Source organism: Eleutherodactylus coqui, chromosome 6, assembly GCF_035609145.1.
Source record: "Eleutherodactylus coqui strain aEleCoq1 chromosome 6, aEleCoq1.hap1, whole genome shotgun sequence".
Classification (NCBI taxonomy): Eukaryota; Metazoa; Chordata; class Amphibia; order Anura; family Eleutherodactylidae; genus Eleutherodactylus; species Eleutherodactylus coqui.
The window spans coordinates 47,723,509-47,740,847 of record NC_089842.1 but is presented as its reverse complement, the minus strand read 5'-3'; the positions used below and the strand labels follow the sequence as shown (position 1 = coordinate 47,740,847).

The 17,339-nt window shown below is 48.3% G+C and overlaps 1 protein-coding gene across 1 annotated transcript in view; it reads left to right on the top strand.

Annotated features, from left to right (window-relative positions):
* The first annotated feature begins 15,052 nt into the window (after positions 1-15,052).
* The window catches only part of P3H1 (prolyl 3-hydroxylase 1), a 38,477-nt gene continuing 36,190 nt past the window's right edge, over positions 15,053-17,339 (top strand). Inside the window, exon 1 of the mRNA XM_066606740.1 lies at positions 15,053-15,523. Coding sequence (XP_066462837.1) covers positions 15,101-15,523 — 423 coding nt within the window. The 5' untranslated portion in view covers positions 15,053-15,100. The remainder of the gene's footprint in view (positions 15,524-17,339) is intronic.

The window sequence follows — 17,339 nt, the reverse complement described above, 5'->3', positions numbered from 1 at the left end:
CACGTGAAAAAAAGAAAATAAGAACGAACCCCTTAATATCAATGGGTTCTATTCTCTGCGTATTGTGTGCGCAAATATAGCATGTGCAAATACGCCCGTGTCAGGCGCCCTTATGCCGCATTCACACAAACCTATTTGCGCAGCGTATTATGCGCATAAAATTTTTTTGCGCGCAATACATAGTGAATAGTACCACTGATTTCAGTGGGTTCATTTACATAAACAAAGGGCGGTGTGTTCCGAGGAACGCGAAAACATAGGAATCGCCATTTATATAACTCCATTGAAAATAATGAGGTTCATATTCGCTCGCGTTTTGGGAGTCTCGCAATGCACGAAACTCGCCCTTGATTCGCGGCCGTGTGAAACTGGCCTCAGACTACATTCACACGGTCGAACGTAATCTCAACCCCATATTGCGCTTGCCAATATGCTTTTTCCCCGCCGATGCCATTTTTGTGTGCGTCTCACAAGGCGCGACATTCTTGTCCGTGTGATTAAGCCCTTAAGATAATCGCTGAACTTAGATGATTCTCAACGGGTATCGCAGCCTTACCAATCACGTATGCCGAATTAATATTGAATGTATCATAGAAGAGTAACCGCGTTTTCACGCCCGGCCAAAAAACACGACTGTCAGAGGCATTGGTTTCCAATTCATTGGCTCAAATGGGCAATGTTGCGCCGCCAACAATTGCCCGGCGTTGAAAAATAGAAGATACGCTGCTGATTCTGGCGGGCACTTTTACTTGCGGCCAGAAAAGATAGTTCTGGTTCTATCTCCTTTTGGGTGCATTCCCATGAAAGTATATCGGCTCGGTTTTCACGCCGAGCCGATATACGTCGTCCTCATCTGCAGGGGGGGAGGGGATGGAAGAGCCAGGAGCAGGCACTGAGCTCCCGCCCCCTCTCCGCCCCTCTGCACTATTTGCAATGGAGAGAGCCGTGACGGGGGCGGGGCTAAGTTCCGAGAATTAGCCCTGCCCCGTCCCGCCTCTCTCCATTGCAAATAGTGCAGAGGGGCATAGAGGAGGCAAAGAGGATGCGGGAGCTCAGTTCCTGCTCCTGGCTCTTCCATCCTCCCCCCCCCTGCACACGAGGATGACGTATATCGGCTCGGCGTGAAAACCGAGCCGATATACGTTCGTGGGAATGCACCCTTCAACTGATATACGCTGGCAGCTCCCATAGACTGCTATTGGAGCTGGGAAAACAGGGAGGAGGAGGCAGTTTAGCAGCGTCCAACGCAGAAAAAAGCTTACAGGTGCCTCTATTTAGGCATTTGAAGTAATTCCCAGGATTTATGCTGAGTGAGGGATCTCCGGGCAGCGGTGATTTTTTCGCTAATGCATCACACCCAGCCGTGTGAATGGACGAGAAAACGCTAATTAAGCTTGGGACTTGATCACAAAAAATCGTCCATGTATGCAAATTAACTGCGCCCACGAGTGAACGTAAAAACGCATACGCTCGTGTGAAGGAGCCCTTAGGTTTTGCTTCTGGGACCTGTAGTACAATGGGTTTCCACAGGTGTGGCATGTTTCAGCTGGCAGGGTGTGGTGTTCTCCAGCCCCCCAATCATCTCCGGTCTGTTGCACATAAATATCAGCCCTCTGGCTGGAGGGAGCTGGTGTTCCTCATTCCTCCTTGTGTTTGCATTCATGCTTGTTGCTCTGTGGGAGTGAGCTGCGATGTGTTCTGTGTGTCTGAGCTGGTTGCCAGACATGTGGTGTGAACAGTCCTGTACAGTTGTGTTTGCGTTCCATGCTGTGTTAGTGTGAACTGTGTCCTGTGCTGCTTGGATCGTTTGCCATCTAGGACAAGTTAGGTCCATAGTTTCCGGTGCGGGGTTGTCATTATCGGGGCGATCGCCCTGCTTGCAGGCAGGTTTCCTGGGGTTAGTTGTCTCGTTACAGTAGGGACCCACAGGGATAGCCTGATGGGCATTCTGCCATGACAGCCCTGGGGTCATTTCAGAAGGACCCCGGCTGCCATGACACCTGCACGGCTCCCCCGATCTCACTGCGGGGGGGCCGTGCGGGACCCCCGAACATCATCCGGGGCATTTAAATGCCGCGGCGTTTAAAGGGTTAACAGTCCCGATCGGCCAGGCGGCTGAACAGGGCTGTTGCCAGAAGGAGTCAGCTGTAATAAACAGCTGACACCTGTGATGTATAGGAGATAGCAGCGCTATCTCCCTCCATACACGTCCTGCAACAGCGGAACGTAAAAAGACTATAGCGTGGTCACTAAGGGGTTAAGGGATCTTAAGACTCACCAGAGTGCCTCCATTACCACCACGACACCAGACACAGCGCATCACTTGGGCTCATGAGATTGCTAACTGGACCCTAGAGGACTGACAAAATATGGCGTGGTCCAATGAGTCATCGTACCAATTGTTTCAGGCTGCTGGTAGGTTAGTGTGGTTCGCAGAACCCAAGAAGCCATGGACTCGAGTTGTCAGCAAGGCAATGTGCAGGCTGGTGGTGGTTCCATACTGGTGTGAGTGGGTGTTCTCATGACATAGGTTGGATCCACTGGTCCACCTAAACATGTCATTAACCAGTGACCACTTCGTTTCACTGCTTGGTAATGATTTACAGCCCTTTATGAACTTCATGTAGACCCACAATGATGGAATATTCCAACAGGATGATGCACCATGCCATCGAGTCCTAGTTTTTCATAATTGGTTCAATGAGCTTTCTGGATAGTTCCAACTGTAGTGTCCCGAAGTGCATATATCTGGCCCCTCCATAATTGTCTCACCTGTCATGTCTTTAATGTGGATGCTTTGTGCAAATTGTCTTGTCTTTAGTTATGTGTATTGCACAGCTGCAGCATGTAAGAGGTTAATGCCTGTGAATATCTGGGATATGTCTGGAAAATGTAACAAGTTATGTTGTTACGTGGGTATGCAAGGTATATATGTGAGTGCAAGAGATGGAAGGATTACATTGCTTCAACAATTTAGTGTGGAGGGAGAGTGCCTACTGCATGGGGGTACCTTCAACCCTGATGTGGTGAAGAATGGAAGAGGAGGAGAGGTTCCCAGATGACTTAACCCCAGGACCCTTATCCTAGGAGAGAGAGAGAAGGAGTACGCTGTGCAGTGTTTAGAAAACCATCTACAAGTGAGTGTCAGTGGAGTGTTTTATCCTCCTCCAGTGTGTGTGTCCAGGAGCGGAGTCATACAGATAACTTGGACTGTAGGCCCGGTGTCATCCTGTGTTCTCCTCCCTGACCTCCGTAATTTGTTCTTCCCACACTGGTATGTGAATTTATCAATTTTGAAAGTAAAGTTCCAGTCACTGACCGTTCCCAGTGACTGAAGTTATTAAGTTAACTCTGTGTGGACTCTCTTACTTTTCCCGTCAGACATCCTACGGAGTAAGGGTGACTACCCACTACAGTTTTTTTCACCGCGAAATTCGCAGCGTTTTTTCTTTCTGCAGGGGTCTATGGGACTTGTAATGTTAAAATTGCGATTTTGCGCAATCACGATTTTAACATTACAAGTCCCATAGACCCCTTCAGAGAAAAAAAACGCAGCGAATTTCGCGGTGAAAAAAAAAACTGTAGTGGGTAGTCACCCTAAGGAACGGTGGCGTCACCCGTGACATATTTCTTCAAGTCCACTACACCACCTATTCAGGTAACCGCTGTAGCAGCGTTACCTGGAAGAGGCCTGGCAGCGCCTTGGCCACGGTTACACGCGTCCCTCAGGTGAGGAGTTGGTAGTGCCACCGTGACATCTCTGACAACTACCCACACTATCTCCTTAGTGGTGTGCCTTGTGTCTCGGTCATTACACTACTAATGGTGTAGCCTGCACATTCACCCAACATGAGCCCAATCATTTATAGCAGGGGTCCCCAACTCCAGTCCTCAGGGACCACCAACAGGTCATGTTTTCAGGATCTCCTATAGTAGGAACACCTGTGGCAATTTCTGAGGCACCGACAATAATTATATCACCTCTGCAACACTGAGGAAATCCTGAAAACATGACCTGTTGGCGGTCCCTGAGGACTGGAGTTGGGGAACACTGATTTATAGGATGTGGTGGAGAGGTCCATTCACATCTGAGATCCTGCACCTACAAGTACCACAGAGCTGTGGGTGGCTATCCAGGCAAAATGGCTCAACATTCCTCCAGATGTCTTCCATTCACTTGTGGAATTAATGCCACATTGAGTTGCTGCACTTTGCCGGGTTAGAGGGGATCTTACATGATATTAGTTCCTGCCCCATGACTGATCGGTGGGGGTTCGATCATTATAACCCCCATGAACCACAAATGCTGTACTCAGTTATCCCAATGAATGAATTATGTGGTGATCATGCATGAGAACTATTGCTCCATTCACACAGGGGACTCGGGAACACCTTTCTTCTGATCGGCGAGGGTCCTAACAGTCCGACCCCTAAGATCAGATAGGTGAAAAGTTTTGATTAGGGGCAGACCCCTTTAACTAAAGGCGCGTTTACACGGAATGATTATCATTCAAAAAAATAGCTGGATCATTCGATGAAAGCACAGCCCACGATGAACGTTTCATTCGCTTTTCATTCATTGTTCATTTTATGCAGGCATGAAAATCATTGTTGGCTTGTACACTAATCGTTCGGTTTAAATACAGATCGTTCGAACCGTCTAATACTCAAGACATAAACGCCTTCCTTGACACGATTGGCTGACCAGGACTTACAAAGGGACAAATATCCATGCTAGATGCCGACATACAGGAGGAAGAGGAAGAGGGGAGTAATTGCGGCGGCAGGGGGAAGGTCACCAGGACCAGATGGATTTTCAGCGGAATATTACAAAATACTTGCAGTAGATCTAGTGCCGACGCTAACCCAACTTTATGAAGCAATATACATAGACAGAGCCCAGGTGAATAACTTTGGGACCTCCAGGACTATCCTACTCCCCAAACCTAACAAAGACCCTGCTGACCCTCGCTCATACAGACCAATAGATTAACTCAATTATGACTATAAAATTTTGCCCCAAATCTTGACCGGCTTCAGTCTATTCTCACCTCTATACTTGACCCGTCGCAGAAGGGCTTCACGCATGCTTTAAAAAATATTAGAGCTGCCATAGTGGCGACATTAGTTCCCCAAACCCTGACAGCCCAGTTACGATGCTTTTCAGCTTAGACCCTGAGAAAGTTTTTGATAAAATAGCCTGGTCATTCTTAAACACGGTACTTGGGTGACGTAGCTTTGGACAGACCTTTACTTACTATGTAAACACGATGCACGTGAATGCCACTACCATCCTCACTGTCAATGGACTCAATACCCCATTAACAGATTTGTTTAGAGGGGCCCGCCAGGGCTGCCCCCTCTCGCCACTACTCTTTAATTTGTCAATAGACTCCCTGCTTTAGTACTTAATAGAGATGAGTGAGTATACTCGCTAAAGGCAATTGCTCGAGCGAGCATTGCCTTTAGCGAGTACCTGCCCACTCGAGACCAAAGGTTCGGGTGCCGGCGGCGGGCAGGGAGCTGCGGGGAGAACGGGGCGGAACGTAGGGGAGATCTCTCTCTCCCTCCCTTCCCCCCTGCTCCCTCCTGCTGACTGCCGCTACTCACCGCTCCTCCGCGACCTTTGGTCTCGAGCGGGCAGGTACTCGCTAAAGGCAATGCTCGCTCGAGCAATTGCCTTTAGAGAGTATACTTGCTGATCTCTAGTACTTAACATCCACAACACTTTTTATGGGTATCCGCTATGCCGACCTGGAAATCTGGGTGGTGGCCTTTGCGGATTACATACTATTAATGGTTAGTAATCCTAAAGAGACACTGCTATCCCTAATACAAGAAATCAAAAGAATAGGCGGGCTCTCTGGCTACACTTTAAACCTAGATCAAACTGAAGCCTTACTACTTAAAGACCCAGATAAAGCTTTGTGGACAACCCAATATCCCTTCCATTGGAAAAAAGATATCCAAGTTATATAGACTAATTCGTAACACGTGGGAGATGGACGACGTCCACCCCAGGATCAGAAAATGGTCTCTTGATGACCCAGATCTATCCCTCACACTGGTCGCGGTGTCGATGTCGTCGGCTCACAAGTGCTTGCCTTCGGCTAGATTCCTGGAGATAAGGCTACAAATTGGCAGCAGGTTGTATCTGACTCCTGTGAGAGGTTACTACACGGGAATATACTCTACCCAATTGCTTCAGATGTAAGGAGCCTAATGCCAATCTGCTTCATAGTCTAGGGATCTGCCCTGTGATACAGGCTTGTTGGTCCCAAGTCCATAATTATACAATCACACACCTGACGACCTTCTATCTGCTGGAGCCCCCGTGGGCAATATTTGGCTACTTAGACCCTGATGGGTATCGGTGTTCAACGGGGGCTCGCAAGCATCTGCACTTTGTGACGGCAGCGGGGCTAAAGGCCATTCTGCTGGTATAGATACAGCCGACAGCTCCTCCCCTTAAAGGGGAGGTCTCGCGAAAGCAAGTGGGGGTATACACTTCTGTATGGCCATATTAATGCACTTTGTAATGTACATCGTGCATTAAATATGAGCCATACAGAAGTTATTCCACTTACCTGCTCCGTTGCTAGCGTCCTCGTCTCTATGGTTCCGTCTAAATTCGCTGGCAGCTTGCTTTTTTAGACGCGCTTGCGCAGTCCGGTCTTCTCCTTTCAGCACGAGCCGCTTCAGTGTGCTCCCCGCTACAGCTCTTCTGCGCATGCGCAGACGAGCTGTCACTGCTCGGGAGCGCGCTGGAGCGGCCATTCTGTACCATCCTCTGTTAGAGGAAGGTGCAGAAACTTGAGCTGCCCAGCGGAGAAGCCCAGCCCAGCAGCCCAGCTGTCCCGAGAAGCCGCCCAGGTAAGTGATGGGTCGGGGGGTGATCTTCACTAACAGGTGAAGGTCCCGGGCCACAGCGGTAGGCCCCGGAGCCTAGCGCTGGGCTCCGGAACCTAGCGCTGGGCTCCGGAACCTAGCGCTGGGCTCCGGGGCCTAGCGCTGGGCTCCGGGGCCTAGCGCTGGGCCGAGGGGGCCTTCGTCTGTCAGGGTCTAGCGCTGGGGAGCCGGGGCGGTAGCGCGGGGGAGCCGGGGCGGTAGCGCGGGGGAGCCGGGTCAAGCGTGGGGGGGTCGGGGGCTGCGCCGGTTACCTGCTGCCTGGCGGTGGGTGACTGGTCGGCCGTGTTCACTCCAGGGGTCCGGTCGGCGGCTGCGGGGCGTCGTGTTGTCATGGAGACACAGCTGGCAGCGTCTCGGGAGCGCGCACGTCGGGCTACAGCAAGCGACGGGAAAAAAGCCGGCGGCCATCTTGGGGAAACTTTTATAAGTTGCTAAAACGCTGGAACGGTAAGTACAAACCAGCTAGAAAAGTCATTTACAGGGGGGCTTAGTAATGTATGCTTAATTAGGGGGACTGGGCAAAAAAAAAATTCACTGCTTCCTCGAGACATCTCCTTTAAACTGTTTTTGGACAAACTAGCCTTCTTATTTCAAATGGATTGGGCTGAAACATCGCTTTTTAAGAAGAAAATGGTCATTCTTTATGACCTGGGTGAGCTTCATCCAGCTGCTGCCGCAAAGGATTGGGGTAATGCTTCTATCACGTGCTGGTTCCAGGAGCAACTGGCACTGGGGATCCACCCCTCTGAGGTGTTTCGTGTGCCGGTGCCGTGGGGGGACCCCCGCATCTTTTGCTTTTGTCTCTGGAATGTATTTCAAAGATCTGTCATATGCATATGGATCTGTAGGCGTTACTCACTGGAGAGCAGATGCAAGTAAGGGCTTATTTACAGGAGCGTATATCGGCCGGTGTTTTCATGGCCGGATTATATACGCTTCCATCTAAGCAGTCCCTCCCTTACCGGCTCTCTGCTTCTCTCCTCTCCTCCATCCCGGCGTTTGCAATGTGAGTGGGCGGGGCTCCACCGCCCACTCCCATTGCAAACTGTTCGGAGGAGAGGAGAGAAGCAGAAAGCCGGTAAGGGAGGGACTGCTTAGATGGAAGCGTATATAATCCGGCCATGAAAACACCGGCCGATATACGCTCCTGTAAATAAGCCCTAAGAAATGAGACAATCCATAATTCTGTGATCATAGGAGGTCTGGTTTTCTTTATGTTCTATATATATACATTGTATTTGTTTTGGGTTTTTTTTTCTTTTCCTTTTATTTTTTCCTTTTTTCCTTTTTTAATTGTCTTGTTTCTTTTCTCTTTTTTGGGTGGTTTATCAGGACTGCATGTATCTGAACATCCGTGGTTAGATAATTATTGAGGACTGCTAGGTGTTGTCTCTCCAGAGGTTGACTTCATGGATGTTAAAACTGTCCGATTTAGGGCTTATTTACACAAGCATATATTGGCCGGTGTTTTCACAGCCAGCCGATATACGCCTCCATCTGAGCAGTTTCCCCCTTCCCTCCCCCTTACCGGCTCCCTGCTTCTCTTCTCCCCTCCGAGGGGTTTGCAATGGGAGTGGGTGGGGGTAGGTGGGATGACGCTAAGCTCCCCTTGTCTATAGCCAGCAATGGGAGTGGATGGGACATAGTGGAGCTTAGCCCCGCCCCTGCCCCCTCCCATTGCAAACGCCAAAGTGGAGGAGAGAGGCAGAGAGTCGGTGATGGGGAGGGAAGGGGGGAACTGCTTAGATGGTAGCGTATATCATCCGGCCATAAAAACACAGGCCGATATACGCTCATGGGAATAAGCCTTTATGGCCAGGACTTTGGATGTATGTCTCGATTATTTAATAAAAGCAAGTTAAAAAAATACAAATCGTTCAGTCGTTCTCATTCACTGGTATGATGAATGTGAACGACTGAATGAATTATCTGCCTGTATAAACAGGCTGCATGAGCATATTTAAAAAATTGCTCTTGTTTTTCAGGTGTGTTTTTCTACAGAGCCGAAAAATCTCCTAGTATCTGCAGGCTGTCTGCTACTGTTGACAGCTTTCATTATGACTCAGTATCACCTCAACTCATTAAAGGGATTGTCTGTGGTTTTGGGGTTTTTTTTCATTTGAGTGCCGAGGTCCGTGATTGCCCGTAGCAGCACGTGACATCCCTTAAACAGAAATATGATAAAAGGCTCAATTTATTGATATTGTCTTTGTATATTAAACATAAATTAATATATATCGTATTTCAAGCTAACACGAACACCGAAGTAATAGGATGTAGACTAATCAAAAGAAGAGTAAAATTTAAAAAAATAAAAAAACAGAGAAGCTACACTGTTTTTGTAGTGTTTTTCTCCATTTGTGGTGTGTGTTTTTTGGGTTAGCGGCTTTTTTTTTTTCTTTTCAAAACATAGCATGCTCTACATGAGACCTTTTCATGCATTTTCGCGTTGACATGCTTTTTTTGCTGTTTACACCTTTTAAGTAAGAGTATGTTCACTCATGCAGGTTTTCTTTATGTTCTTTGAAGCCTGGTGAGGATCATAAAAGGAGAGAAAGAATAAAGGTCAACTTCAACTTCTGTTTTTTGGATCCCTTCCTAGTTTCAACTTCAAAAACTGCATTGAAAATCTGAAGAAAAACTACACACGTGAAGACACCCTAAGAAATGGGAAAGAGGGTTTGAACTTTAAAATTTTGGGTTTTTAAAAATATATATTTTTAATAGAGATGAGCGAACATACTCGTTTCAAGTAATTACTCGATCGAGCACCGCGATTTTCGAGTACTTCCGGGGGGCGCCGGGGGGCGGGGGGAGGCGTGGCGGAGCGGGGAGTAGCAGCGGGGAACAGGGGGAGCCCTCTCTCTCTCCCTCTCCCCCCCACTCCCCGCTGCAACCCCCCACTCACCCACGGCGCCCCCGAATCTTTTCGCCCGAGTACGGAAGTACTCGAAAATCGCGGTACTCGGGCGAAAAAGGGGCATGGCCGAGTAGGCTCGCTCATCTCTAATTTTTAAACATTTTATTCAACCTCTTTTTAGTCTCACAAGGGGACTTTACCACATTATTGCTTGTACAATACACCGCAATGCTTGCATATTTCAGTGCATTGTGCTGTCAGCAATATTGTATTACACTTTGCCTCTGGTAAGATGTAAAGCCCCATTTAGATGGGACAAATATTGGGCAAACGATGCCCGACACTCTTCCCCGCGCATACATGCAGGAGCACGGGAGCTTGTATCGCTGGCTCACTCCATGGTGGCAGGAGCAGATTTCAGTTCTCGCTCCTCCCTGCCCCTCTCCATTCAGTTAACATAGTGGCCATTCAATACTGAACGGCTGCTATTTACAGTGCAGTGTCATAGTTAAACTCATTGCTCACCGTTTAGGCAGCTTAGCTCCACTCCCCTCCCATTGCAAACAGCCAGAGGGGAGAAGAGAAGATGTGAGCCAACTAAGCTATCTTCCCCTGCCAAACAAGATATAGGCCGAGCCCGTGCATCACATGGTAGCGTATATCGTCTGGCCGTGAAAACGCCGGCTGATGTACGATCGTGTGAATAAGCTCTTATGCTGTGTTTCTCCGGGCAGATTCAGTGTGGAAAATTCCGCAGCAGGGCCCACCATGATTTTGGAATAGTTCCGCAGAAGATTTCACCCTGTGAATTGACGGGATGAATTGTGCTACAGATCCACATTAAGATCAGACAATTATTGCTCAAAATATCGTTCAAACGAGCAAAAGTGAGTCTAAGTGCGCACTGACTACTGAACAACAAACAATAATCATTTGCTTTTCGTTCTTCGTTCATCTTATGCAGGTAAACAAACCATCGTTAGCTCGCCCACTTATCGTTTGGTTCAGACAGTAATCGTTTACTCGTTCTCAGTCACTGATACAACGAATGTGAAAGATTGAATGACTCTGAATGATTCCTCGCTTGAACGAGCCAACGATGTATCTGCCTTTCTAAACAAAGTGAATGAGCCAACACATTGTTCAAACGATAAATTGGCTTGTCTAAAAGTACCATTGGGATCCCCTCAACATGGACCTAATACACAACAAAAATACGCTCATCAAAAAGTGGCCTAAGAGCTGTAAAGATCCGTATGTCTCTGTCTCTCTCCCTGCCATTTCTCTCTCTTTGCCGTTTCTCTCTCTCTCATTGCTGCTTCTCTTTCTCTTGCAACTTATTTCTCTCTCCTTGCCACTTCTCTCTGTTTTCTCGCCGCTTCTCTGTCCTCGCCACTTCCCTCTATCGTCGCTTCTCTCTCCTCGCTGCTTCTCTTTCTCTCTTGTTGCTTCTCTCTCTCTATCTTGCTACTTCTCTCTCTTGCCGCTTCTCTGACAGGTCACTCAATGTATTAAATTCAAATTTTAGGATTTTACAACGGTGGTGAGGATACAACTAACCTAATGACACCAAAATCATCCACCAAAGGTCAGACAGAGGGGTCAAAGTGTGGAGCAAGAAAAAGCCTGTAGGCTTGTTTATATTAGATGTCACCAAGTCTGCAGGAATCATCCTTGTATTTTGCATTCTTTGATTCCTTTCCTGTACTGCACAGCAGGGACGCTGTATAGCACGTGTCAAACTCAAGGCCCACAGACCGAACCCAGCACCCACATCATTTTATGTGGCCGCGATGAGGTCCAGATGCAGAAGGTGCGGCTCTCCACTTTCAGCCTGCGCTTGGTACACCTCCACACCGCTCTGTTCAACAACTCAGAGGTGGTGGCTCAGCTCTGACAGCCAGGTACCGCAGCCACGCTCCAAGGTACGAAGCTCAGTGCTAAGGAGGCAGACAGGGAGAAACCCCATCATAGTGCTGAGAGCAAAAAAAATGCAAGCAGGTCCCATAGATTTCTCCTGCTATGATGTGTAAATATACATGTATCACGTGTTCACGTGATCTCATTGACTTTAAGGCCAGCATTACACAGGCGTATTTGCACATGCAAAATTTGCACACGGAATATGCAGCGAATAGAACGCATTGACTTCAATGGGTTTCTTCACATGTGCAATTCAGTCGTGCAAAAAACAACCCCACAGCGCACACTATTTTCATGTGCTCAGCAAAAGTCCCCATAGATGTCAATGAGGATGCGCAAATGTGTTCAAAACACCGTAGATGATGCATGAAACGTTGCACAATTGTACAAGAAAAACACATCTGGAACTCATTAGACTAATTAGGCCCAATGTCCACGGGCGGATCAGATTCCACATGCGGGAGCCAGCAGCGGAATCCAACCCTGCCCGCAGCCGAGAACGCTGCTTACCCATCCAGGTCTTCTGCTTACCTGTCTGGGTCTTCTATTTTCTTCAGTGCGGAAGCGTCGGCCGGCGCGCCATCACACATGCGCAGTGGAGTTTCTTTTTTTTTTTTAACTCCTGCGGGATTTGCGGATCGGGCAGCTTCCATTGACTACAATGGAAGCCGTCCTTGCGGGAACCACACTGAAATGGAGTATGTTGCGGTTTATTTTCCGGACCCAAAGGTCCACAAAACAAATCTGCATGCTTTAATTCCAGTGCGGACACCAATGCTTCCCAATGGGCAGCTTGAATTTCGGATCTTCCATGTGGGAGCCCCATGGGGATTCCAAAATTCGAATCTGTCCATGGACATAGGGGCCTGAGCCATTTCAAACGGTGCGTTCCCCCCCCCCCCCCCCCGTACAAATGCCCATGCTGATACATGCACAAAAAAAACATTGTTTAAAAAGAAAAAATGCTACGCTCCTGTGCGCAAATACTCATACGCCCACATGGTGCCGGCGTAGTGGGCAATATTAGTCCATAATACGGACACACAATTTTTTTCATAGACATAAAATACATGTCTGAATCCCCCGATGCACATCAATGGTAAGATGGTGTGTAAGGCCAAACAAAGGCATATGTCCATTCAGTCCAGCCTGTTGCCCCCCAGTGTTGATCCAGAGAAAGGCAAAAACCCCAATCAGGTAAAAGCTAATTTCACGTGAGCGAACGTTATATTGAGCCGTGAAACTTGGCCTGATGATATGCTCGGGAACGTGTGATGTCCCAGCGGATGCCAGGCGTTTTCTGTGTCAAAAACGCCTCCCATGACTTCAGGGAAGTAGCAATCCTCCGGCGCGGCTTTCAGAAGTGCGGGAGGCTCAGCAAGTGTTTCCCATTGTTTTCAATGTGAAGCCTCGCATCGGACTTGCATGCTCCTCGCACGCCGTATTATGTTTTTCCCAGCCCCATTGTAAACAATGGATGAGGCATTCTGAGGGAATGTCCAAAGATCACAGAATGGTAAAGTTGGAAGGGACCTCCAGAGTCATCGGGTCCAACCCCCTGCTCAGTGCAGGATTCACTAAATTATCCCAGACAGATGTCTGTCCAGCCTCTATTTGAACACTTCCATCTAAGGAGAGCTCACCACCTCCCGTGGTAACCTGTTCCACTCATTGATCACCCTCACTGGCAGAAAGTTTTTTCTAATATCTAATCTGTGTCTCCTCCCTTTCAGTTTCATCCCCATTGCTTCTAGTCTTTCCTTGTACAAATGAGAATAGGGCTGATCCCTCTGCACTGTGACAGCCCTTCAGATATTTGTAGACAGCTATTAAGTCTCCTCTCAGTCTTCTCTTCTACAAGCTAAACATTCCCAGATCCTTTAATCCTTCCTCATAGGACATGATTTGTAGACCGCTCACCATCTTGGTAACTCTTCTCTGAACTTGCTCCAGTTTGTCTATGCCTTTTTTAAAGTGGGGTGCTCAGAACTGGACACAGTATTCCAGATGAGGTCTGACTAAGGAAGTAGAGGGGGATAATTACCTCACGTGTTATAGACTCTATGCTTCTCTTATTACATCCCAGAATTGTGTTTGCCCTTTTGGCTTCTGCATCACATTGTTGACTCATGTTCAGTCTATGATCTATTAGTATACCCGTCTTTTTCACATGTGTTGCTGCGTAGTCCAATTCCTCCAATTCTGTATGTGCTTTTTTTCATTTTTCTTGCCTTGTCAATCCCATATTTGGTCATTTTCTTCAATAAGTCTGGTATGAGATACTTTGTCAAACGCTTTACTAAAGTCAAGATATACTATATCAACTGCATTTCCCTAATCAACCCAGTAGATAGGAAATGCCACGATTTTTTCTCACAACGCAATGCAGGAAAAGATCGCTCATGTGTATGACCCCATTTAAAAAACGTGGTTCAATTTCATGCATCTTGCAACACACAAATCTCGTGCGATTTTCTCAGCTGTGTGAAAGCGGCCTTAAGGGGAAAAAATACCTTCCCAACTCCAATCTGGCAATCAGAATAATCCCCGGATCACCGACCCTTCTGAAATCTTTAATGACTATAACATATAATATTGTATTGCTCACGGAAGGCTTCCAGGCCCCTCTTATACTACTTTGGTGAGTTTGCCATCACCACGTCCTCAGGCAGAGTGTTCCATAGTCTCACTGCTCTTACAGTAAAGAACCCCTTTCTATGTTGGTGTAGAAACCTTCTTTCCTCTAGACATAGAGGGCCCCCATTATTACAGTCACAGTCCTGGGTATAAATAGATGATGGGAGAGATCTTTGTATTGTCCCCTGATATATTTATACATAGTTATTAGGTCGCCCCTCAGCTGTCTTTTTTCTTAACTAAGTAGCGCCACTTTTGATTACCTCTCTGGGTATTGTAGTCCACCCATTCCATTTATTACTCTAGCTGCCTGCCTTTTGTACCTGCTCAAACTCTGATGGTATTTAAGCTACCCATTTTACGCAAGTAACAATGAACGCAAATACGCCTGTGTGAATGAGCCCTTATAACCACCCCTTGAAGGCGATGTGCCCCTTAATCCTGCTGTGCCCCTCGGTTACGATGACAGACACCCCTGCTGTATGGTATAGGTATTATACGTGGTACTCTCAGGGAGCAAAAGTGGTTTAGGCAATTTAAGGGCGTGGCTATAGGAGTAGGCGTGCCTAGAATGGCTGATTGACAAGCAGCACTGCACCAAATCCGTGGGAATGGGCGTGGCGAATAATTAGGGCATGACTTAGTATACTGTACGGGCGTGGCCAACCCTCCTAGAAGAATGCAGAGTGGGCGGAGTAGCCCGTGTGGGCGTGCCTGCGGAGGAGGCCCCATCGGTGGCGGTGGCGCTGAGCACAGTAGTCCGTGGCAGTCATGGCGCCCACCTTGCTCCTCTCCGGGGGTCTCCTGCTCTCGGTGGTCGCTCTGCTGCTGGCTGCCCGGCTGGAGCCCTATGACCTGCTCTATAACAACGGCGTGCAGGCCTATCACCGGGAGGACTGGCCGTCCGTCATCCTCTCCATGGAGAAAGCTCTGCGCAACCGGGAGCTGCTGAGGCGCAATCGCATCGCTTGTCGCACGCAGTGCCCTGATCTCAGCGAGCTGTCCGTCCAGGACTGGGGGCCGGTGCAGGACCTGAGCTTCTTCCAGAGGGTGCTGGAGCGGGCGGACTGTGTGAAGAAGTGCGAGCAGGAGAGGATGGGAGCCCCCTCCACCTACTTCGTGGCCAGCGAGGAGCTGGAGCTGGAGTTCAGGAAGAAGAGCCCCTACAACTACCTGCAGGTCGCCTACTTCAAGGTATGACGACCCCCATTAGTGTATGCATTAGTATATCTCCCACTCATCAGCTCGGCACTACAAGAACCAGCATGCCATAGGCAGAAAATATGGCACTAGACAGACCAAGGGCTGCAGAGTATTACCCCCCCCCCCCCCCCCCACATGACATTAGACAGACCGGGGGCTGCAGAGTGTTACCCCCAGCATCTCTGCAGAGCACTTACCCATCATGACACTTAACAGACTAGGGGCTGCAGAGTATTACCCCCAGCATGACATTAGACAGACCAAGGGCTGCAGAGTATTACCCCCACCATCTCTGCAGAGCACTTACCCATCATAACACTTCTACTTTTAGAAAATCTACTTGTGGTACTAGAAATCCCAGCATGGACTGCAGCCACAACTACAAGAACCAGCACACTGTGACACTAAAGGCCATGGGACTGCGTGCTGCAGTGTCCAACCCCTAATATCCCTCCAATGCACTCACATATCCTCATATATATTATACTTGTAGTACCACAAGTCCCAGCATGAGCTGCAACTACAAGAACCAGCATGCTGTAGCTGGGATATGTGACAGCTCTACTAGCCCTACGAGACCCAAGGGCTGCCAGCCTCTGCCTTCCTAGTGAACTACGAGAAGCAGGATATATGACGCTATACATATAGTATAGGCCAAGAGTTTCTTGCTGCAGTGTATAGCCCCCATCATTCCTGCAGTGCACTCATTCATCCTTTTATATACATTATACTTGTAGTACTACAAGTCTCAGCATGGACAGCAGCCTGCTCAGGATATAGGACACTATACACCTAGTATAGACCAAGGTTGCCTGCTGCAGTGTATAACCCCCATCCTCTGTACAGTGCACCCACTCATCCTATACTTGTAGCACTACAAGTCCCAGCAGCCTCTAACTCTTTAGTGGGCTACCCCAACCTCCATTCTCCAGTTTAGAAGCACATGATATAGATTTCTCCTCTGGTGCGGTACAGCTGATTGCCCTTTAATCTGATGCCACCCATCCCTGTGCCAGCTAAAGGACTGCAGTGCCGCTCCATACCCCGGCAGGAGGCGGCGGCCGCTTGGGACACATGGCACACATTCTGGAATTATAGAAGTTTCCTCTGCATCTTGAGGAACTTCCCTCCCCCAGTCAAAGCACTGCCACGTATTGAGGTGGGGAAAGCCTTCTGTTCAGCCTCCTTCCCGCACTTCCAGGAGGAATGTCAGGAGGATCTCCCCCTCCTCAGTAGCACTCCCATCATCCAGCTCACCCTCATCATCCCCTACACACATGGGTGATGTCTCCTGTATATTAGTGCAGAGCTGCTAACTGCTGTATACAAAGTATCTGTCATCTGCGCACAGTCTGTACTGCAATATGTGTGATTATGGTACACTGGTGTGCAAGCTATTGCTTCCTGTTATCAGCCATGAGTAAGAGACTGCTGCACTTTAAAGGGATTTTTGGCATGAAGTTCCAAAAAAAATTCCATCTTCCATGATCACTATTTTATGTCACATGTCTTGCAGAAGCCTTTCCATCCACGTGTGACTGATATAAATGGCTCAGCGGCCGTGGAAAAGTCATATCCGATTTTTGCGGCTCCCACTTGAACTTGGGACCCCCCAGCGATCGGCAAGTTATCCCCTGTCCTGTGGATAGAGCATAATGTGCTCAGATGGGAATACCCCTTTAATTGCTGGGGGTCCTTGCTTTCTGCAGAACTAAACCAAATGAGCCATTCAGAAGTCTGGGAAAGTTAGGTTACGGCTCATTCGCATCAGCGTTTTGATTTCCGTTTGGAACTGATCCGTATTTTT